Here is a 23,801-nt window from a genome sequence, read left to right as displayed (position 1 = left end):
ATGAAGAGATCACGCACCTTAACAAACAAAAAACAAATAATCCAATTAAAAAATGGGCACAGGATCTGAACAGACACTTCTCCAAAGAAGAAATTCAGATGGCAACAGGCACATGAAAAGATGCTCCACATCGCTAATCATCAGAGAAATGCAAATTAAAACCACAATGAGATATCACCTCACATCAGTTAGGATGGCCACCATCCAAAAGACAAACAACAACAAATGTTGGCGAGGATGTGGAGGAAGGGGAATCCTCCTACACTGCTGGTGGGAATGTAATTTAGTTCAACCATTGTGGAAAGCAGTATGGAGGTTCCTCAAAAAACTAAAAAAAGAAATACCATTTGACCCGGGAATTCCACTCCTAGGAATTTACCCTAAGAATGCAGGAGCCCAGTTTGAAAAAAACATATGCACCTCTATGTTGATTGCAGCACTATTACAATAGCCAAGAAATGGAAGCAATGTAAGTGTCCATCAGTAGATGAATGGATAAAGAAGAGGTGGTACATATACACAATGGAATATTATTCAGCCATAAAAAGAAAACAAATCCTACCATTTGTAACAATATGGGGAGATAGAGGGTATTATGCTCAGCGAAATAAGCCAGGTGGAGAAAGACAAGTACCAAATGATTTCACTCATCTGTGGAGTATAAGAACAAAGCAAAACTGAAGGAACAAAACAGCAGCAGACTCACAGAACCCAAGAATGGACTAACAGTTACCAAAGGGAAAGGGACTGGGGAGGATGGGTGAGAAGGGAGGGATATGGAGAAAAAAGGGCATTACAATTAGCACACATAATGTAGGGGGCAGGCACGGGAAAGCAGTATAGCACAGAGAAGACAAGTAGTGATTCTACAGCATCTTACTACACTGATGGACAGTAACTGTAATGGGGTATATGGTGGGGACTTGATAATGGAGGGAATCTAGTCCCCACAATGTTGCCCATGTGATTTTATATTAATAATACCAAAAAAAGTAATGGTTACAATGGCAACATTTATGTAATTTTTACTTAACCACAATACAAAATAAAGAAACAGAACTGCACCTGCCCCTACAGTTCTACAGGCCGTTTTTCAGTGAAAACATGAAGTCTTTAATGAAATAAGGCAAAGGGCTTCTCTCAGCAGAAACTGAAATGCTCAGAACTTGAAAGACCATTTATTCTATTTATGTATTTGTTACCAAGTGGCCCCAAGAAAAGCGTGCATTATTATTGCTCATTAAAGGGGAAGAAGCTCTGTGCCAAGCGCCCTGCCCCACTCAGTTCCCTTCCTGACGGGGCAGCTAAAGTGAATAGTTATTTAAGGGCCAGGGCAGGCAGTGTTCCAAAGCGTTCTGAAGTAGATTTTAATTTCTATCCTCAGAGGACTTGCCCCACAGATACACGCTTATCTGGGAGACCTCTCGGTTCTGTCCTAGTAGTTAGAACTCAGATCCTACTGTATATAGAAACAGTTTTTCCTCATAGTTCAGAGTTCAGAATAATTATGTCACTATCATGTAACACTTTTCTGGCTATTAAAAGCTATGGAAGATGATTCAAGATAAAATGGATTAGATAGGTTTTCTTTTTAAAGTAGAAAAGGTAGAAACCGAATTCCACTTCATTAAAACTATTATGTTTGTTCCATTGGGGGAAGGAAAAAGCAAGCCTATGCACCAGCTTCCCTTCCCTACACTATGCCTTCCCCCATCTGACTCTTGTGAGGTTTCATGGGACAACCAGGTTTCTTGCCTGATCCCACCTTAAGGAAAACACCACCACCACAAAAGACCCCACTCAGGCCTGGCCAGCCCCACTCCAGAGTTCATACTGCGTGAGGTCCTTCTTCTGGGGGTGCTGACTCCTTCCCAACGCAGCACTGTTGTTGTTTTCCATACAGCGATCAGCATGTCCTTCAGCACTGCCAGGTTCTGGGTGGCACACAAAAACCACCACTGTCCCTGCATTCATAGCAAGAGGGACTGAACTGCTCTGAGTCAACATTTTCCACAACGGCTTTATCGTAACAGTCATCAGAATCTTTGGTAAAAGTACAGGTTCCCATGCCCCCGCACATTGCTAATGGGAATGTAACATGTATGGCCACTTTGCAGACCACTGGGCCAGTTCCTCCAAGTCTACAGGGACGGTATGTACATATATACCTATATGGATAAATCTTGAATCATTACACTAAATGAATCAGTCATAAAAGACCTATAGTGGAGGACTGCATTTATATGGAATAACCAGACTAGGAAAATTCATAGAAACAAGTAGTACACCGGTGGCTGCTGGGAGCTTGGGGGAGGGGAAATGGGGAGTGACTCCTTAAAGGGTCTGCAGTTTCCCTCTGAGGTGAAGAAAATGTTTTAGAACTAGTGATGATGACTGCACAATTGTGTGAACGTCCTAAAAGCCACTGACCTGTACGTTCAATGGAAAGGATGGATTATATGGCACAGAATCAATCATTATCTCAGTAAAGCTGTTATTTAAAAAATATTATGGGTTCCCAGGCTCCACCTTAACTGTTGTACTGATAGAGTTAACATCCTAGATATCTAACTTCTAAAAACTTTTACCTATGACTAGGTAAGAGTTCCATGATTAAAAATTCCAAAGGTAATGCTCTGTTTCATTCCTGCTCCCACCATCTGGTTCCCCTTCCCAGAGGCAAAGAATGCTATCTGTAGCTTCATTTTCAAGTGTAGAGCGGCAACTACATTTTCTTGTTACTGTTTCCTTCTTTTTATGCCAAGTTAACATATAACAGACATCATGCTGCTGCAACTCCCTCCCTGCCTGCCTCCCAGCATGGCTTGGAGTGGATTCCATGACTGCACATAAAGTACATCTTCATTTTTTTTTTATAGCTACTAAGTGGAATCTAGATCATTTGCTTTCTTTTGGGCAGTAAAATACACATGACAAAATTTACCATCTTAACCATTTGGTTAATTTTTTTAAACCAGCTTCTCTAGCGAATTTTGTAATTCAACAGGTTTAAAAACCACTGTCCTATAGGCTGCAGATACAGGCAGAATCTGACTTTTTCACAGTGAATGATGAGCTCTGAACAATTTACTCTCTGGACATTCAGCCAGAAGCAAACAGAAGCAGCCAGCAGCAAAGAGAGTCCACTGGAGTGGGCTGCCTCATCATTCCATTATACGTAGCAGTGAAGAGCTAGGGATGCTTATCAGGCAATTATCAGAGAACTTAGGATCATTTTCCACCTGACACTGCAAGCTCACCTGTGTTTCAATCTGGGCAATTTCAAAGGGTCTGCAGAACACCACAGGAGCACGATATTCCAGAAACCTCTGCAAGGACATGGAGAAATCAAACCCACCCAAAACATAGAGCCACTAAAATTACAGAGTGGTCACCAAAATATATGTCACTAGCAAACCCGGGGAGGAGGGGAGATGTGAATGGAATCTGCAAACAAGAGTTCAGCTGAAGCCACCAGGTAAACTGAGTTTGGATTACCTGTGCTGCCTAGCTACTATAAATAAGTGAGACAATCGGATGAAGGTACCTTTACATCCCCTCCAAGCTCAGTACAAGAAAAACTGAAAACCACGCAAAAATAAGGGACTAGTGAAGGAAATTGCCGCACTGCCACATGGTGGAAATGTGTAGCAAATAAAGACAACAAGGTGCAGCTGTGTACTTTGATGTACAAAGACATATGTTAAGTACAATACCCTATACAGCTGTGTACATACATACGGCAGGATCCTATCTTTGCAAGAGAAAAGTGTATACACTTTTGCAGATGCATAAAAGTGAGGTAAGATAACGCCAAACCATTACGTGTGATATAGGAGAGGTGGCTGAGGGTGAAGGAACCCAGGATCTTTCACATACTGCTAGGTTACTATTTTGGAATTCTAAATTTCTAAAAATTATTTTTCTTTAGCATACAAAGGTAAAATACAAATTGGTTGTAAAATTTCCCATCATAGAAATGCACAAACCGAAAGTGGGGCCATAAGGTTGACAGGTCAAAGGGCCTTTCCAAGGGCCCCCTTCCTACTTTCCCAGAGCAGGGCAGCGGGGGCCGGGAGCAGGGAAGCACCCTACTGCTGGGAGCTCTGGCATCCCTGCCGCTCTGTGGAATATCCACCCTCCTTGCCCACATAAGGTGAGGCATTATGGGTGGTGCACACCTCTGGGGTCTGGGGTGCTGCTCTGCAACCCACAGCCATGTGCTGGGAAGGCTCCTCTCTTCTTAGCCACTCCATGAAGTGAATTGTACTTCAGGGTTCAAGCTCTCCAGGCAACTCCACCCGCATGGATTGTTCTCAAGGATTGAAAAGGTCTCACCACCCTGTGCTCTGAGGCCTCCTCTAGCTCTTGAGGATAAGTCAGGGGCTGGCAGCCTCTCACAGGCCCACCCAAAACCCCACTGCTATTTTGCTCTCTGCACTGAGGCTCTGCTTAGGACTCTGTCCAAACAACAGTGCTCCATATTTTAAGAGACCAAAATATCAGTCAACTGGACAATTGGCAGAAAGCTTCAGAATGCTTGGAATTAAAATTCACGTTGTTCACTGTCTACAAGAGCAAAAAACTGGAAAGAGTCCAAATGTTTTTCAATAGGAATTTGGGAATAAGTGGAAAGGGGGTTGGGGAAATAATTTATAGTCCTTCTAAAAAGAAAACAATGGAACACTGGACAGTCATTACAAAAAACAGGATGGATCTGTATGAAGGAGTGGTGGGGAGAAGGGCCAAAATTCACCAGTAAGTGAAAAAAGCAAACTGGGAACATTGTAGAAGACAGACACAATAGCATTTCCGGGGTGGGGGGAGATGCATGTGTATGTAAGAATATAGATAGATGGGAAGGAAGGTAACAGGTGGGAGAGACAGAGGGCATATGCGAAGGAATATTTTTAAGTGGATATATAAGAGAAACAAATTAAGAAAAATATCCAAACTGTTAACAATGGACATTTTTGGAAGGGAGGAAACAGATTACTGGTGATTTTTATTTGGGGGCTTTTTGCTTTTTTTTAATCTTACATTTCTGCACTGTTAGGATTTTTTCAAATGAGCATGAAGTATATTTATAATAAAAATCAGTTAAGATTTAAAACAACATACAGTTTGTCTGTTTTTCAACAGGAAACACGATAGTAATCCCCCAAACACCCATACACGATAGAATAAACTCCGAATGAACTGTGACCTCTGAGAGTGCGTTCACCCCTTTGTGTCCTTGGCATTGTCAATATGGAATATGATTCAGCACATGAATCTTAAGTGGGAGTCAAGAAGTGATAACTCCAACCACCTTCACAGATAGCTTTTTGTGTTTTAAATAATGCATTAGAGGTCAGGGCTAATGGAAATCTTTACTATTTGTTAGTGTTGCAAATTCCCAGAGTCAAATAAGACCTCAAAAACAGTAACTCCACTCTCAGACAGACCTTCCTTCAGCAGTCATGTGCCCTCCTGGACAACTCAGACGGACAGACAGCTCCTAGCCCAGGAACTCTAGGAAAAGAAACATCACAGTTTCTGAAGACAAAATGTTGCAAGGGGTTGAAAGACTCTTCCCGCCCCTTGCATATACTTTATCATAAGTGAGGTTCTGGCTACAAGAATTTTTCCCTCTCTCAAGTTGTATCAACATCTGTACCAGTCTTCAACATTTTCTAAACATTAAGTGTAGGTTTGCAGTGATGATATCAATATAATGGAAACCACTGTATAAATGCAACATGAGGACATAGCCTACTGCCTCCACCATTATCTGTGTTACAGACAATAGGTTTGTGTCTCCCTCCCCTCACCCCGACCCCTTGCCAGTACTGAAACCTAACCCCCAAGGTGGCCTTAGGAGGTGGAGCCTTGAGGGTGCTTAGGTCACAAGGCTGAAGCTCTGATGAATGGGATTAGTGCCCTGATCAGAGAGGCCCCACAGAGCCCTGTCACCCCTTCCACCAGGTGAGAAAACAGCGAGAAGACATCTGTAAACAAGGAAGTTCTCACCAGACACCAAATCTGCCAGTGGCTTGATCTTGGACTCCCAGCCTCCAGAACAGATGTTTGTTGTCTTAGCCACCCAGTCTCTGATATTTTTGTTACAGCAGGCAGAACTGACTAGGGCAGGGAACCTGTACTGTCACCAAGAGATAGGGGCGCTTTCGGGTAAAAACCCTCCTAAGTCCAAAAGGCCAACTTAGTATCCACAGCTAATTTATCCAGAGATTTATTTATTATCAAACTATGTTTTTATAATAGGACTTGTTATTACAGCAGTTAAGTTTGGGGATTTAAGGGCCACTCTTTTGATAATATATACCAAGAGCAAGATTTAAAGAAACTTGAATGCCTAGGGACAGTTAAATACTTCACTTTTTAATACTTAAGTATTGTCAATGACTGCTAAATCTAACATTGATTTTGCCATTAGAATGTCCTTTCAATTCACTCTGAGTATCAACACTTAATGTGAAAACTCCACTGGGGAAATATAAATAACTTTTTAGCTCCAGCAGCGCCATGGAGGCGCCTGTCTGCTCTCCCTCTTCTGTGTCTGAATTGTCCAGGGCTCTCCACCAAGCCAAGTACACTCAGCCCAGTGTTAGCAGACTCATCTCTGGGACAACTTTGAGGAGGTTATGAAAGGTCTCTTTGTGGATATTAGGCTTGGATTTCCCCAACCAGAAAGGATTAGGCATGTCTTATCTTAATTCTGGTTGTTTCCTAAATAGGTTTATCTAATGTTCATTCTATAATAATTGGTCTCTAGCAACCATATGTACCCAAAGTTAGAAATACAACTTCATACTGTGGTTCAGAGGAACTAACCTAACTTCAGGAAAGCACATGGGAAGACAGAGCATTCGAAGTCAGGTCAGCTCTCTCATTACCTGGATGCTCCTGGGCAAATCACATCACACCTCTGAACCTCAGTTTTCCCCTTTGTCAAAGAACATACTGAATAAAACTAAATAATAATACATACATACAGAATAAAATGAAATTGCTTTGCTAGAAATTCAGTTCCCTCAACAGTTAGGGCCCAAACTATATTCTTAACTTGATCTCCTACTTATTCCTTCCAGATGCACGGTTTTCTCAGCCTCCAGGCCTTTGCTCTATTGCCTCAGCCTAGCATGCCCTCTGCCTCATTTCAGCATATGCAGATCCTCCCTTACCTTCCAGGCTTTTCAATGCCACCTTCTTTATGAAGCATTTTTTCCCCCCACTCTTCTAAGCCAAAGGTCATTTATCTCTCCTCTAAAATTCCCTGGCACACTTTATGAACATCTTGCATGACATTTATCACATGTTGCCTTGTATTAAATGCAAACAGATTCGTGCCCCCTATTAGCATGCAGTCTTTCTCTGAGTGCATTCCTGTTCCAGCACAGTGCTTGGCACAGTGACTTGCACGTAAAAAATGGCCAAGACATTTGGCAGAAAGAAGCAAACTGTAGGTTTCCTAATACAAGGAGTTGAGTGATCTTAAGAGCGAGGCCCACTTCTGCTCCACTTCTGTGGGCTCATCAGTGGCTGCCACCCATCCTGGGGTGGTTCATGCGTGTTCAGATATGAATGTGGGTGACAGGCTTCATGCCATCTGCCCACCTGATAACTGTTCCAACAAAAATAACCAGCTTTGAGGATTAAAGATGGCAGCATGAGAGGAGAGACAAAGGCTTCCTCCTAAAACTGGATACAATTAGAAAATATAGTTGGTGCAACTAATCCTGAGAGAGCAACAGGAAAGAGGACAACGCCAGACTGCACACACCTGGAGAAAAGAGCAGACCTCACCGAACGGGGAAACATACCAGAGCTGTGGCTCCGCGGGACCCGAGCCCCTCCCCCACCCCAGCTCACTGGTGGGAGGAAGAGAAACGGAGCAAGAAGGGAGTGGAAGGCTTGGGACTGCTGAATACCTAGCTCCGGAGATCTGCTCTGGGAGCACAAACCTACATTTTATCGTGCTTTCATCATACTCTTATGATTACGGGGTTGGAAAGCCGGGACAGGCGGAGTTCCTGGGGAAACTGGGATTCTGGCCACTTGTGGAAAGCAGGGATCCATATCCGGCTGCTCTGGGACAAAAGCTTATATCTGTGTGATCGGCCCACTGAGTCAGGCAGTGGAGACAGGCACAGCAACCGGGAAGCGGGGAACAACTCTTTCCTCCCCCCAGGCACCAGTACCGCTCCCCTGTGACCCCCGACATTGCTTCAGGGGCTGAGCAGCACCAGAGGAAAGCTTCTGGACACTAGAGGGCGCCATATACAAACATGAAACGCCAAAGGATCCTGGTCCAGAGTAAAATTATTAATACAACTCCCGAGAAAGATTTAAATGATATGGACCTCGTGAATCTTCCTGAAAGGGAGTTCAAAATAAAAATCATCAACATGCTAATGGAGGTAGGGAAAGACATCCAAGATCTCAGGAATGAATTCAGGTCAGAGATCCAATCATTGAAGAGCACGATGGAGGGTATTAAAAGCAGGTTGTATACTGTGGAGGAGACAATAAATGAAATAGAAACTAGAGAAGAGGAATACAAAGAAGCAAGGCACAGAGAGAAAAAAGGATCTCTAAGAATGAAAGAATATTGAGAGAACTGTGTGACCAATCCAAATGGAACAATATTCGCATTATGAGGATACCAGAAGAAGAAGAGAGAGAGAAAGGGATAGAAAGTGTCTTTGAGGAGGTAATTGCTGAAAACTTCCCCTGTCTGGGGAAGGAGATAGTCTTTGAGGCCATGGAGATCCACAGATCTCCCAACACAAGGGACCCAAGGAAGACAACACCAAGACACATAGTAATTAAAATGGAAAGATCAAGGATAAGGACAGACTGTTAAAAGCAGCCAGAGGCAGAAATAAGATCACATACAAAGGAAAGCCCATCAGGCTAACATCAGACTTCTTAGCAGAAACCTTACAGGCCAGAAGGGAGCGGCACGGTGTATTTAATGCCATGAAGCAGAAGGGCCTGGAACCAAGATTACATTACCCACTTTATCCAGCAAGATTATCATTTAAATTTGAAGGAGGGATTAAAATTTCCAGATAAGCAAAAGCTGAGAGAATTTACCTCCCACAAACCATCTCTACAGTCTATTTTGGAGGGAGTGCTATAGATGGAAGCGTTCCTAAGGCTGAATAGCTGTCACCAGAGGAAATAAAACCACAGTAAAGAAAGTAGAACAGCTAATTACTAAACAAATGCGAAATTAATTAACTATTCCCAAAGTCAATCAAGGGATAGACAAAAAGTACAGAATATGATACCTAATATATAAAGAATGGAGGAAGAAGAAAAAGGAGGAGAACCAAAAGAATCTTTAGATTGTGTTCATAACAGCATATTAAGTGAGTTAAGTTAAGACTCTTAGATAGTAAGGAAATTAACTTTGAACCTTTGGTAACCACGAATCTAAGGCCTGCAATGGCAATAAGTACATACCTATCGATAATCACCCTAAATGTAACTGGACTGAATGCACCAATCAAAAGACACAGAGTCACTAAATGGATAAAAAAACAAGACCCATCTACATGCTGCTTACAAGAGACTCACCTCAAACCCAAAGACATGCACAGACTAAAAGTCAAGGGATGGAAAAAGATATTTCATGCAAACAACAGGGAGAAAAAAGCAGGTGTTGCAGTACTAGTATCAGACAAAATAGACTTCAAAACAAAGAAAGTAACAAGAGCTAAAGAAGGACACTACATAATGATAAAGGGCTCAGTCCAACAAGAGGATATAACCATTCTAAATATATATGCACCCAACACAGGAGCACCAGAATATGTGAAACAAATACTAACAGAACTAAAGGAGGAAATAGAATGCAATGCATTCATTTTAGGAGACTTCAACACAACATTCACTCCAAAGGACATATCCACCAGACAGAAAATAAGTAAGGACACAGAGGCACTGAACAAAACACTAGAACAGATGGACCTAATAGACATCTATAGAACTCTACATCCAAAAGCAACAGGATACACATTCTTCTCAAGTGCACATGGAACATTCTCCAGAATAGACCACATACTAGGCCACAAAAAGAGCCTCAGTAAATTAAAAAAAGACTGAAATTCTACCAACCAACTTGTCAGACCACAAAACTATAAAACTAGAACTAAATTGTACATAGAAAGCAAAAAGGCCCACAAACACACAGAGGCTTAACAACATGCTCCTAAATAATCAATGGATCAATGAACAAATTAAAATAGAGATCAAGCAATACATGGAAACAAACGACAACAACAACACAAAGCCCCAACTTCTGTGGGACGCAGCGAAAGCAGTCTTAAGAGGAAAGTGTATAGCGATCCAGGCATATTTAAAGAAGGAAGAACAAACCCAAATGAATAGTCTAATGGCACAATTATCAAAATTGGGAAAAGAAGAACAAATGAGGCCTAAAGTCAGCAGGAGGAGGGACATAATAAAGATCAGAGAAGAAATAAATAAAATTGAGAAGAATAAAACAATAGAAAAAAATCAATGAAACCAAGAGGTGGTTCTTTGAGAAAATAAACAAAATAGATAAGCCTCTAGCCAGACTCATTAAGAGAAAAAGAGAATCAACACACATCAAAAAAGTCAGAAACGAGAAAGGAAACATCACGACAGACCCCACAGAAATACAAAGAATTATTAGAGACTACTATGAAAACCTATATGCTAAGAAGCTGGAAAACCTACAAGAAATGGACAACTTCCTAGAAAAATACAACCTTCCAAGATTGACCAAGGAAAAAACACAAAATCTAAACAAACCAATTACCAGCAAAGAAATTGAAGTGGTAATCAAAAAACTACCCAAGAACTAAACCCCCAGGCCAGATGGATTTACCTCGGAATTTTATCAGACATACAGAGAAGATATAATATCCATTCTCCTTAAAGTTTTCCAAAAATAGAAGAGAAGGGAATACTCCCAAACTTATTCTATGAAGCCAACATCACCCTCATGCCAAAACCAGGTAACGACCCCCCCAAAAAAGAAAATTACAGACCAATATCCCTGATGAACGTAGATGTAGAAATACTCAACAAAATATTAGAAAACCAAATTCAAAAATATATCAAAAGGATCATACACCATGACCAAGTGGGATTGATCCCAGGGATGCAAGGATGGTACAACATTCAAAAATCCATCAACATCATCCACCACATAAATAAAAAGAAGGACAAAAACCACATAATCATCTCCATAGATGCTGAAAAAGCATTCGACAAAATTCAACATCCACTCATGAAAAAAACTTTCATCAAAATGGGTATACAGGGCAAGTACCTCAACATAATAAAGGCCATATATGATAAACCCACAGCCAACATCATACTGAACAGTGAGAAGCTGAAAGCTTTTCCTCTGAGATCGGGAACAAAACAGGGATGCCCACTCTCCCCACTGTTATTCAACATAGTACTGGAGTTCCTAGCCACAGCAATTAGACAAAACAAAGAAATACAAGGAATCCAAATTGGTAAAGAAGAAGTTAAACTGTCACTATTTGCAGATGACATGATATTGCACATAAAAAACCCTAAAGACTCCACTCCAAAACTACTAGAACTGATATCGGAAGGAATACAGCAAAGTTGCAGGATACAAAATTAACACACAGAAATCTGTGGCTTTCCTATACACCAGCAATGAACTAATAGAAAGAGAAATCAGGAAAACAACTCTATTCACAATTGCATCAAAAAGAATAAAATACTTTGGAATAAACCTAACCAAGGAAGTGAAAGACCCTTACCCTGAAAACTATAAGAGACTCTTAAGAGAAATTAAAGAGGACATTAACAAATGGAAACTCATCCCATGCTCTTGGCTAGGAAGAATTAATATCGTCAAAATGGCCATCCTGCCCAAAGCAATATACAGATTTGATGCAATCCTTATCAAATTACCAACAGCATTCTTCAACGAACTGGAACAAATAGTTCAAAAATTCATATGGAAACACCAAAGACCCTGAATAGCCAAAACAATCCTGAGAAGGAAGAATAAAGTGGGGGGATCTCGCTCCCTAACTTCAAGCTCTACAACAAAGCCACAGTAATCAAGACAGTTTGGTACTGGCACAAGAACAGAGCCACAGACCAGTGGAACAGAATAGAGACTCCAGACATTAACCCAAACATATATGGTCAATTAATATATGATAAAGGAGCCATGGACATACAATGAGGAAATGACAGCCTCTTCAACAGATGGCCCTGGCAAAATTGGACAGCTACATGTAAGAGAATGAAACTGGATCACTGTCTAACCCCATACACAAAAGTAAATTCGAAATGGATCAAAGACCTGAATGTAGGTCATGAAACCATAAAACTCTTAGAAAAAAACATAGGCAAAAATCTCTTGGACATAAACACGAGCGACTTCTTCATGAACATATCTCCCCAGGCAAGGGGAAACAAAAGCAAAAATGAACAAGTGGGACTATATCAAGCTGAAAAGCTTCTGTACAGCAAAGGACACCATCAATAGAACAAAAAGGTACCCTACAGTATGGGAGAACATATTCATAAATGACAGATCCAATAAAGGGTTGACATCCAAAATATATAAAGAGCTCACACACCTCAACAAACAGAAAGCAATAATCCAACTAAAAAATGGGCAGAGGAGCTGAACAGACAGTTCTCCAAAGAAGAAATTCAGATGGCCAACAGACACATGAAAAGATGCTCCACATCACTAGTCATCAGAGAAATGCAAACTAAAACCATAGTGAGATATCACCTCACAGCAGTAAGGATCGCCACCAACCAAAAGACAAACAACAACAAATGTTGGCGAGGTTGTGGAGAAAGGGGAACCCTCCTACACTGCTGGTGGGAATGTAAAGTAGTTCAACCATTGTGGAAAGCAGTATGGAGGTCCCTCAGACAGCTCAAAATAGAAATACCATTTGACCCAGGAATTCCACTTCTAGGAATTTACCCTAAGAATGCAGCAGCCCAGTTTGAAAAAGGCAGATGCACCCCTATGTTTATTGCAGCACTATTTACAATAGCCAAGAAATGGAAGCAACCTAAGTGTCCATCAGTAGATGAATGGATAAAGAAGATGTGGTACATATACACAATGGAATATTATTCAGCCATACGAAGAGAACAAATCCTACCATTTGCTACAACATGGATGGAGCCCATTTCATTCATATGTGGAGTATAAGAACAAAGAAAAACTGAAGGAACAAAACAGCAGCAGAATCACAGAACCCAAGAATGGAGTAACAGTTACCAAAGGGAAAGGGACTGGGGAGGATGGGTGGGAAGGGAGGGATAAGGGCCGAGAAAAAGAAAGGGGGCTTTACAGTTAGCATGTGTAATGTGGGGGGAGAGGGCATAGGGAGGGCTGTGCAACACAGAGAAGACAAGTAGTGACTCTACAGCATCTTATTACGCTGATGGACAGTGACTGTAATGGGGTTTGTGTGGGCAACTTGGTGAAGGGGGGAGTCTAGTAAACATAATGTTCTTCATATAATTGTAGATTAATGATAACAAAATGAATAAAAGAAATAAAATAAAAAGTGAAAAAAAAAAAACCAGCTTTGTTCACAATCACCAGAGAGGCCTCAAGGTTTGAGAAAACAGTCATATCAAACATATTCTTCCAATGGTCTGTCAACCAAACTGGTATGACCTTAAGCATAAACCCCAAAGACTCGGGAAACAGATGGAGGCCATTTTTCTCCATCACAAGACAGTCTTTACCCTCCAGGAGGAGGTTGCAAAGTTGTTTTTCTCTTCCACACTATTGTGCTGGCTGCCTCCATTAGTGGTCACAGTTCCCAGCAGCCAGCCAGCTGCAGCCCTTCCTCCGTGCTTCCTCGTGCTCCTCATGTACCAAACCAGCACAATGGCTTCCTGCAACATGTCCGTGAGCTTTGGCATTTGTTTGAACCTAACCTGTTTTATCTACAAATATGAAAGTCAATTGTTTAAAAACCTACTATAAGGGGGTTTTGATGGGGCTCTTTTCAGAACAGCAAGGCTAGTTAGTAGTTATGTCCATACTGTGAAAAGTCTAATACCATTTTAAATTTATCAATGTTGTTAAGAATGATCAACCATTCTCAGATGGTTACCATTCATTCATTGTTTACTGAGTACCCATGTGGTAGATAACATACCAAGAGACAGGGATGCAACATCCGACAAGACAGGCAGGACCTCATGGAGCTGACACTCTAGTGATGGGTGTCGGGGGAAGCAGACAAGTCTTTACATATTTACTTGTTAGACAGCAATGGTGATAAGGACAATGAGGGTAAAATGCATAGTAAGGATAATATGTCTTACAGGATAACATGACTAACCATTTGGGAGTGAGGAGGTCAAGGATGGTTTTCTTTAAGACACAGCTCATGAGCTAAGCTCTGAGGATGAAGATGCAAAAAAATCAATTAAAAAATGTAGAACTTAAAAGATGGGTGAGAGAATCTATAGGAGGGAAAAGCATTATCATTGATAAGAACACAACCATTCTTTTTTACCACTATTTTGCTTTAATTGCTCCTCCCATTGTTTTATCTTAGGAGAAAATGCAGATCTGTTATTTTCAGGATAATTTAGCAGGTTAACCTTGAAGCAAAGATCAGCTTTTCTGCAGATTTCTCAAGGTTTTGTATATGTGAAATAAGCTGGCTTTTAGAACTCCAGAACCACAGAGCTGTCATGGTACAGTCAGCTTCTAAAACTCCACTGCACACTATTTACTGAACAGCTCCCGCCTGCCAGAAGGCCAAGTTCTCTAAAATCCCCAACCAACAGGCACCACGGCCTTCAACTCCACTTTACAGCTGGGGAAACCAAGACACAAAAAGCCCTTCATCCAAGGGCACCCATCTCGTAAGTGGCAGAGTCAGGACTGGGGCACCGTATCTAGGAGACTTGACAGTCACCATGGCTCAGTGCCTCATCCCCACATCCCGCTGCAGCCAAACAAGCCGTGTAATTTCACACCTCCCCAGTCTCTGCCTTCACCTTTGTAGGTGTCTGCTCTTTCTAGAATGCCGACTGTTCAGTTTCCCCTTCCCACATCCTCCTGATAAATGTATGTTCTTAAGGCCCACCTTAAACATTACTTCCTTTATAAAACACCCTGCTTTCTGAGATTAGAAGCTGCAAAGAGAAAAAAAAAAAAAAAAGATAAAAATAAAGGCAAATAAATCTATTCTTGTTCTGATCTGGTAATATCCTTCCAGAAGGAACCACTGACAGACAAAGGTAAGGAGTTATCTAAGTGAAGTGGCTGGGAAAAAAAGGGGTTAACAGGTACCTCCAGGCCACCTCCAGGTAAGAAGCATGTGACCATACGTGTGCGTCCTTGGCTTCTCCAAAGTGCTGGGGGGTAATGGCTGCCTGCCCGTGGGCTGGCCAAGAGGTCACCCAGCCCCAGGCCTGGCAAAGCCACAGCTTGGGAAAGGAATATAACTGAGGCTGGACCAGGGAGGCCAGAAAATGAATTAGGGGAGGGGATGTTTTATAACCAGCTAGACAGAGGGTGTTTAAGGGAGGTGAACAAAAGTAGCCCATTTCCCTGAGCTTTAATTTATATTTAGCCTTCCCATTCTTAGTAATTGACTGCATTATTTATTTTGGCCAGCAATTGCTTTGTGTGGCTTTCAGAACAATAATAGGCTTTTAAGGTTTAGGCCACAGCATTAGCAACTCGAGTAAAACTCATCAGGTAAATTATTAAACATGAAGTAGACGCCACAGTCCTGTTCTCCCTGCAGTAGCTTCAAGTGTGGGGTGAAGCAGATGAAGTGGCCAGGGCTCTAACCCCGAGGGCACCACCTGTCCACATGCCATTTACTGGGCTGTTCTAATAACACTTATCTCTCAGTGGACCGAGGGCATCACAAGAGGGAAAAAGCCCCACCCAGCTCTCCTTAGAGAGTTCTTTGGAGCAGCAAGTCCCTGGTGCTAGGAGAGCCCTTACTTAGTTTGAGAATTTTTAAAATTATTTTTATAATATGAATATAGCATGAAACCCTATACGGCGTCCAGTCCTAATAAGCTTGCCAGGGATGTGGAACACCAAGGTCATGGTCCTGAGTTTATAAAGTTGGCAGAAGAAAGATGTAGCCTTCCAGAGCCTCCAGTGACAGTTTGGAGCTGTTATCTGCAGTTCACAAACTGTTCCTAATGGTTCAGGTGACACCAAACTCAGGGGTGCCCATGTGGGTCTTCTATCCCTGAACTTTTTAAGAGGGAACCACTGTATAATAAGATTCTCAATTTCTAACAGCAATCTAATTGAATTAATTAATCTAATCTTCACTTTGCATAGCATCAGGCTTTTTGGTGGTGGCTGTTAATTTTTGTTTTACTTTGTTTTTTGCTAACCCATCATCTATCTTCAACAAAGCAGGTACCAGGAGGAAGTTCCACATTCACCAGCCTACAGTGAGGACAGATGCCTGCTTTTGGGGGCCCTGCACTCCTAGTGGGGAGAGGGGATGTCCAGGCAGTAAATAAACACACAGTATGAAAACGTCAGATAGTGAGTGTCATGATGGTCATGAGTCAGGTGGTGCAGAGCATGACAGCTGGGGAGATGCATTAGCCAGAGGGGACAGCAAAGGCCCCACTAAAGGGGTGAGGCTTGATTCTCATCTCTTGTCTGTTGTTTACCAAAAAAAGCAAATATCTGGGGAAGATCATCCTAGGAAGAGGGAACAGCAAGTGCAAAGTCTCTGAATCAGAATACAGCTTAGTATGTGCAAGAAACAGAAAAAAGCCGATATGGCTAAGTGTGGTACCCCCTGAAGACAGAAGGCAGGCAAGCACCGCATCATGTGGGGACTTACAGGCAAGGATCTGGCTTAGTTACAAATGTGCTGGGAAGCTACTGGCGTCCCCAGGACTCAAAAATTATACTAAGCCTCAAAGGTTCTTGTGCCACAATTATGTTTGAAGATCTTGGTGCCCAGAGCTGCCCCGGATGAATCAAGGTACAGATGAACACACCAGGACTGCCACATAAAGGGCTAAGAGAACAGGGGATGCTCACTCTCCAAGCACCCCAGAGTACTTGTCCCACCTATGGCAGCGAGCAGTGCATCTGTAACCCAGGCAAACACTGTGGTATCAGGTGGGGAGACCATCACTGCAAACACCAGCCCACCTCATACAGGGCTGCAGGACCCCCAAATGATGCACTTCAGCTTCCCAACTGTTGGCACCATGGATTCTGTCTGTCACAGTGTAAGAGGGCCTGGCCTTGACTCAGACAGCTCAGGGGCTGAGAGCTGGCTCAGTGACCCCACGTGGGCTACTTAGCCACTCCCTGCCTCAGTTTTCTCACCTGAGAAATGAGGCACAACCACAGGGCTGGCCTTGGATGGCTGCTGGGAGGATGGAATGAGGCCCTATGGGCAAAGGCCTCCCTGAGTAACAAAGGCCCCAGAAATGCTACCAGGACCTCTTTTCTCCTCACGCTACAGCCTGATATAACCTTGCTGCCAAGGCTCTGCGGCACACACCTTCCCAGGAGGTGACAAGGCTGTTCGTGGCAAACACTTGCGACTCAAAACACTGCATGGGGGCTTCTCTTGGCTAGAGTGCAGAGCAGGCCAGTGTAGCAGGGAGCTAGTGCCCCAGAAGGAGTGCTCAGTCAATGACAGATGGAAATAAAGGGGGAGTGGCCTGTCCTCCCTGTCCCTCAGGTGACATAACACCAAGGCATTTGCCACCCCCTCCCAGAGGTCCCCAGCAGGGATGCATATCAGCTGCCTACAGCAGTACCCTCTACCAGCATACCCTCTGGTGGCTCCCGTCCCTTACTAGTCTCACCTCCCCATCTCCCCCCTGACACTCAGGGGATCGCCTCCCAAACAAACTACATGCACACTTCTTTGCATCCAGGGATGCCTCCTATGCCTGGTAGAGAAATGGGTCTTGAGCAGAATTTTTATCCCGAACAGCAAGCTGTACAGAGTATTCATTCTACATTTACTAGATTTTACTCATGTGCCTCTGGAGTTTTAAACGAACACCAACAAAAAGAAACATGAATCTGCTCTAATGAATGATGAAGGAGCCTGAACTTTAAAATTCTCTAAGCACGCTTAGTCTGGCAGTGTCTGAGCTGCCTGAGCTGGCCTGTCTGAGACAGATTTAAGAAGATCCTTACAGGAAAACAGCCACACTGTGTAATCTGCCTGATTTTATAAATGTGTGTGTGTCCAGTATGCTTCCTACTAAAGAAACAGACTTAAAGCTCATCATTTATTGATCAATTCTTTTTTTTCTTTCCTCCTTAAAGGCATCACACACACACACACACACACACACACACACACACTGGCTGTCCTGAGCGGCCGGGCAGTGAAGCAGAGCAGGGGGAGGTGCTGAGAAGAGAGGCACTTACCTTGGGACAGGCACTGGTTGGCCAAGGCAACCTGACCGGAATGCAAGTAGAGATTGAGGCGGGTGAAGATTCCGGCCAGGGAGGGAATGGTAATGAAGCAGTAGGCGACGCAGGCCTGGAAGAAAAGGGAGAAATGCAGCAGGTTACATCGGCAGTGCCACCATGGTGGGTCAAGACTATTTCACCCATCATGTATTTTCAAGTGAAAAACACTTAAAATGATTAACTTCCCACTCTGAGCTCCAGTTCTGCCCTCTTGCCTCTGCTGTATCTGACTATGGGGGGAGGAGGAAGAGAAGGAACAGGTGAGGATCATATGATGTACGAGAAATAAATGCTCACCCACCATTGCAGGAGGTAAATAGGTAATACCTAATATTGGTTAAAAAAGCAGCCTTTAAACCTATTACTTAAAAATATGGAGATAATTAGAAAAAGAAATTGCTAAAAAGGAGTCTGAAGTGGTGGCTCTAAGCAAAGAAGTTTCAGGAGAGAAAGGGTAGGCCTGGGTGCTTAGGTTTCACTGTCATCTTTTTGCTCCAATTTCATTTTTAAAAACATGGATAGGAATTGCTTTGATAAATTTTGAGTAGCATACTCCAATTTTTTTTTTCTAAGACAAAATCGAGAACTTAACAAGGTGGAGGAAAAGGTATTAGGCCCTCCAGCTACAGGCACAGGCTATACAGAAAATTCAGCTGGCAGATGAAACTGCAAGTCCTTCTCTCACCCACCTCCCTGTAATGCATACCAAAGTTCAGACTCTTTTGATCATTTCTTTTCAAAACATTGAGAAAATTGGTCAGTCCATAGATATTCAAGGAGAAATTAATCTGGAAAATCAGTACTGAACCACCCTTATGACACACCTGTCATTTTCTGGAAATAGCAATTTAGAAACTTGCAAATGAATGAACCCACTGGAGTTCAAAGTCTGTTGAGTTTTATCTTTAGAACATACCCGGACAAATGCAGCCGTCTTTCTGGAGTGATTTCCTTTCATTACTTTTCTTGTTTCCATTGCCAACCGGTTTACACTCTGGATTTGTTGATAAATAAAGAAATGGTCATAACATGATGGCTGACTCAAATTAATGTCTTTCATAGAGATTTGGACATTGACTGCATGCAAGTCTAAGAACAAGCTAAGTGGGACCAAGACTGGCCAGCACTGGACACTGAAATGCTGAAGGAGTCATTGGGCCTGATTCAATCTCAGCCTGTACAAACAGCTCCAAGAGACAGAACAAAAGGCACTCAGAGTTAATCATGCCTACCAACCGGCATTAGAAATGATCACTTTCTGGTTTAATGAACACCCAGGGTTCACTTAACTCCATTTCCAGAAATCCCACACACTAAGCTTAAGGTCTCAGAGATCTTAAGAGAAACCTCCAAATCAGAGAGCAGACTGTACAATCCAGCTATGCTAAGCTAACAACAACATTCAACAATAACTGTAAGAATTAAGAACAGGAATAGCAGCTGTCACACCATCAGTTACAGCCCACCTGGTGCTGTTCTATGAGCTGTACATTCATTAGGTCATTAAATCCTCACAACCCTACAAGGTGCCTTCTATTATCTCCCTCGACTCCACATTTCAGTCTTAAGTTTAATAATGCTACTAAACACTATCACCTGATCAACAACCAACAAATATATAAAAGGGTAGCTCCTTCAATTTACATGAAGCAAATAAGGAGCCTTAAGAGAATCTGTCCTAATATGGAAAGTTTGGACCTATGGCTCCCAAACCATGTACCAAGACACCCCAGGGTGTTGCAGCAAACCCACAGGGACACCATGATTTTTTTTTTTGGTTTGTTTTTTTTAGGAAAACACAGTGATGCTCAGCTGTCGAATGCTGTGCAAAGCACCAATGTGAGACCAGACTGCATTACAGTCCCTGCAGTGACATCTTATCTTTGCAAAGCTGGGTTTTCAGCAGCTACTGTGATAAAAGACAAGTACTGTAGAAAAATCAGCATGGAAAAAATAATTGGTATGAACCAGGAAATAAGGGCAGTGGTGTCCAATCTAGTTCTAAGGTTTGAGACATTGTTGTAGTGCCCAATGGGTACACACACTTCACTAGTAAGTAATTATGGCTAAGAGTGAAATAAAAATATGTTCTTTTTCTTTCAGTTTATATATATTGTTGTTTCAAAGGGCTATTGCATGTTAGAGCAAAAATACATTGTCTGAGCCCGACTCCTTAATAGACAGAACTGTTATTTGTGTCATTTGGCCTGAGTGCACCATGAAAACTCATTGAAAGAAGCCACAATTCCAAGGTGGAAGTCTGGCCAGGCAATAAGGAGCTCTGGGTTAGCACTTCTGTAACTATCAGCACGACTGACTTTGCTGTTGGCGCACAGGAAATCAGAGTATGCAAATCTCACAGAAAAAGAGGTCAATAAAAAGCATCCAAAGCCTTAAGCAAAGCTCTGGATTTTATTACTTTGAGAAACCACCTTCCATACCCTGAAGAAAAGGGGCAATATGGGGCCAGAAGAATTCCAGATTAAAATTGGCATCTGGCATATAATCAATGAATACTGAGAGAACAAACAAATGAACGAAAATCCTTACGTGAATCAGCTGCACCAGAACAGGTTCCAGATTGCAAAACATTGACCTGGCCTCAACATAAAAACTCAGCTGTTGTTCAAAGTCACGGCCAAAAGAAACCTAGAGACAAGGGGAAAGAGGCTGACAATGTTCTCTCTGGGCATTGGTGAGCACACAATTGAGAAGGTTGTTCCTGAGCTTTGTGCGGTGGCAAAGGTGCTATGATTACAAGTCACCAAAAATCCCACAAATGTGAATGGGTGGAAATTTTTCATAGCTACGCAAGCCGACACACACACACACACACTGGATTATATGCTAACCCAGCATATAACAAACAGTACTAGTACCACCTCATCTTTATGACATGGGCATTGGAGGAGAAAATAAAAAGACCAAAGGGTATAAAACAGAATCTCAAAATGTAAATAGGATTCCCCAGGCTAGAAGGAAACCACTAGGAAAGAAATAATGGAATTTTGTTTATCAGCTGTGGCTTTTTCACAGAATATCAGTGTGATTATTGGGAGACATCTGTCAGAGGGAGCTCCCTAAAAAGAGCCACACCTCTCTGCTTCCTGATGGGGATTCCAAACTCAGCAGTTTGCTGGTGGCTGCTGGAGCCACAGTTGGAACTTTCTCCAGCAATAAAAAATCCCCTCTTCTCCTATTCCTTTAAATTTATGAACAGCTGGTTAGTATGACAAGCTTTACTGCTACGGCGATCATTTTTGCCCAGAGGAAGTTTAGTATTCTCTTTACAGTTCTCAGGTTTCACAGCTTATTTCCTCTTATTCTTTTCCATTAAAACTCAGTGGCTTTCAGACAAAACCATAAAAAGACAATTTTTATCATCAGCATATAAATCAAGGGCACAGGAGAGTCACCTGGTAAAAGCTATAGGTACATTTCCTAACTTGGGAATTGCAAAGCTAATCCTGAATGTGCATCAAAATTGATTTTACCAGAATCAGGGGGACAGTTAAGTTGACCCCGCTGGTGTATGAGTCATATTTTCAAGGTCATGTAATTTAATTTTGACCAGCTTTTATCTTGACATTTCTATTAAAACAATGGATAATGGCAGCAGCGTTGGTATTTTAGTTCTGTGCACCAAGAATTAAGGCAAAGGTTGCTCTGCTCGTATGGAATGGTGGCTGTTCCCCAAAGAGGCTGTCAGTCCCTTCCTCTCTGCCTGTCCTCTCCCAACATCCCTGTGGATTCTCCCCATCCTGAGGAGTCTACTTTCCATCCCCTCCAAGGGGGTGGCCCTGTGACTTGCTCTGACCAACAGAATTCAGCAGGGTGCAGTGCTGGTCACTGTGTGGTCCGAATCTCTGCCTCTTAAAAGGCCCCACAGCCTCTGTTCGTGCCACCGCCACCTAAGAGCTCGGCTGAGAAGACAGGGGGGTGAGAGAACAGTGGAGAGCAACAGGTCAGGTGAGAAATGAGGCACTGCAGCTGACAGCCCGAGCCCAGACCCTAGACATTGAGTGAGGCGGGCTTGGATCCTCCTGCCCCACCAGCCACCATCACATAGAGCAGTGTGGTGAACCGCCAACCCACAGAATTATAAGGATTAAAAACGCTGTTATTTAAAGCCTAAAAACCAAGTTTTGGGGGTAGTTGTTAAGCAACAATGAGTAAGCATAATGGATGGTGAGCGGACTTTGGTATTCTGCCCCCGACCCCAGCATCCTTTCCACCACCTGGTGAGCAGCACGCTGGGTGCTTCACAGAGTCCCTTCTCTCACGCCCGGCCCATGTGATCCGAGCTACCTGGGGGTGCGTATGTCTCCCAGGCCTGGCCTATTGGTATGTTTGTTCCCAAACAACAGCAGACCATTCAAGGATGAGCGGATGACCCAAATTAATCCAGAAACTCAGTCCCAGGACGTTCCTACTGGGCTGTAGAACCGGAAGGAATGGAGCCTGGAGCTCTCGCGGGGAGGGAGCCTGCCTGGGAGCATGCCAGGAGGACAGAGCCAGAGCCAAGGACACACACAGGCCCTGAGACACTCCAGAGTCCTCAAGTCCAGCTGCTGCTTTGCAGCACTCCATCCCTGGACCTCTTGTCCTGTGAGCCAGTGGGTCCCTAACCTCCCCCTTCAGCCAGTTGTGTCTGGCTCTCTCTGCTCCCTGGGAGGTGCTGGCTAATGTAAGATGTTTTCTCATTTCATCTCATCTTAATAAAAATGAAAAGCACCAGGAACATAACGTTAACTACTTTTGCCAGAAAAAGGATAAACAATTACATCACATTTCCAAGCCCACTGAAATTTCTTTCCCAATACTTACCATTTTTATAAATCCATTAATCAAATAGGCCAGCATTCTTTTCTCATCCTCAAGCGTGAGTGCACTAAAATCAATAATTGTATATAATTAACACTGAAATAATAAATGAAAGTTTCTAAAGAAAAAAAATACAGAAGAAGTTAAGCAATTTAATAGGTAAGAACATTCTGCATTTTCTAGATTAAAAAAACTCCCCAACAGTTTTTTGGATAAACATATGTAATCCAAAGTAACAATTTAAATGTGTTTTTCATCTCTCTCAAAAGATGCTGTTCTCAAGATACATTTATTAACAGCAAAAGAAGGTAACTTCCTCTCCTTTGGAACTGGGGTAGCAAAGCCCAACTTCAAATTTTGTGCTTTAGAGAAAGTTTGTTCAACATTACAAAAAATCTCAAGCATGCAGCAAAGCTGAAAAAATTTCACAGTGCACACCCATAGACCCACCACCAAGGTCCTACCATTATCATTTTACAATATTTGCTCTCTC

General features: G+C 42.6%; 1 protein-coding gene and 1 long non-coding RNA gene across 12 annotated transcripts in view; one reads left to right on the top strand and one right to left on the bottom strand.

The window, feature by feature from the left end:
• Positions 1 to 23,801, bottom strand: part of VPS35L (VPS35 endosomal protein sorting factor like) — a 123,710-nt gene that overhangs the window by 28,532 nt on the left and 71,377 nt on the right. For 10 of the 11 annotated variants that reach the window (XR_008992127.1, XR_008992126.1, XM_036917067.2 and 7 more), the window contains exons 23-26: positions 23,312 to 23,375; positions 21,035 to 21,133; positions 19,401 to 19,478; positions 18,440 to 18,554 (exon numbers count right to left, since the gene is read on the bottom strand). Coding sequence is in view for 9 of the 11 variants with exons in the window: in XM_036917067.2 (XP_036772962.2) it covers positions 18,440 to 18,554; positions 19,401 to 19,478; positions 21,035 to 21,133; positions 23,312 to 23,375 (356 nt within the window). In the remaining 2 variants the exon portion in view is untranslated. The remainder of the gene's footprint in view (positions 1 to 18,439; positions 18,555 to 19,400; positions 19,479 to 21,034; positions 21,134 to 23,311; positions 23,376 to 23,801) is intronic. The other variant, XM_057486986.1, reaches the window with a different exon arrangement.
• LOC118928132 (uncharacterized) lies at positions 592 to 21,015 on the top strand. The gene is made up of 3 exons (XR_005031126.2): positions 592 to 3,478; positions 16,436 to 16,537; positions 19,547 to 21,015. It is a non-coding gene; the product is annotated as an uncharacterized LOC118928132 (long non-coding RNA).

This window comes from Manis pentadactyla, chromosome 10 (assembly GCF_030020395.1).
Source record: "Manis pentadactyla isolate mManPen7 chromosome 10, mManPen7.hap1, whole genome shotgun sequence".
NCBI classification, from domain to species: domain Eukaryota; kingdom Metazoa; phylum Chordata; class Mammalia; order Pholidota; family Manidae; genus Manis; species Manis pentadactyla.
Note: the sequence above shows the minus strand (reverse complement) of the source record. Positions and strands in the feature narration are given on the sequence as shown.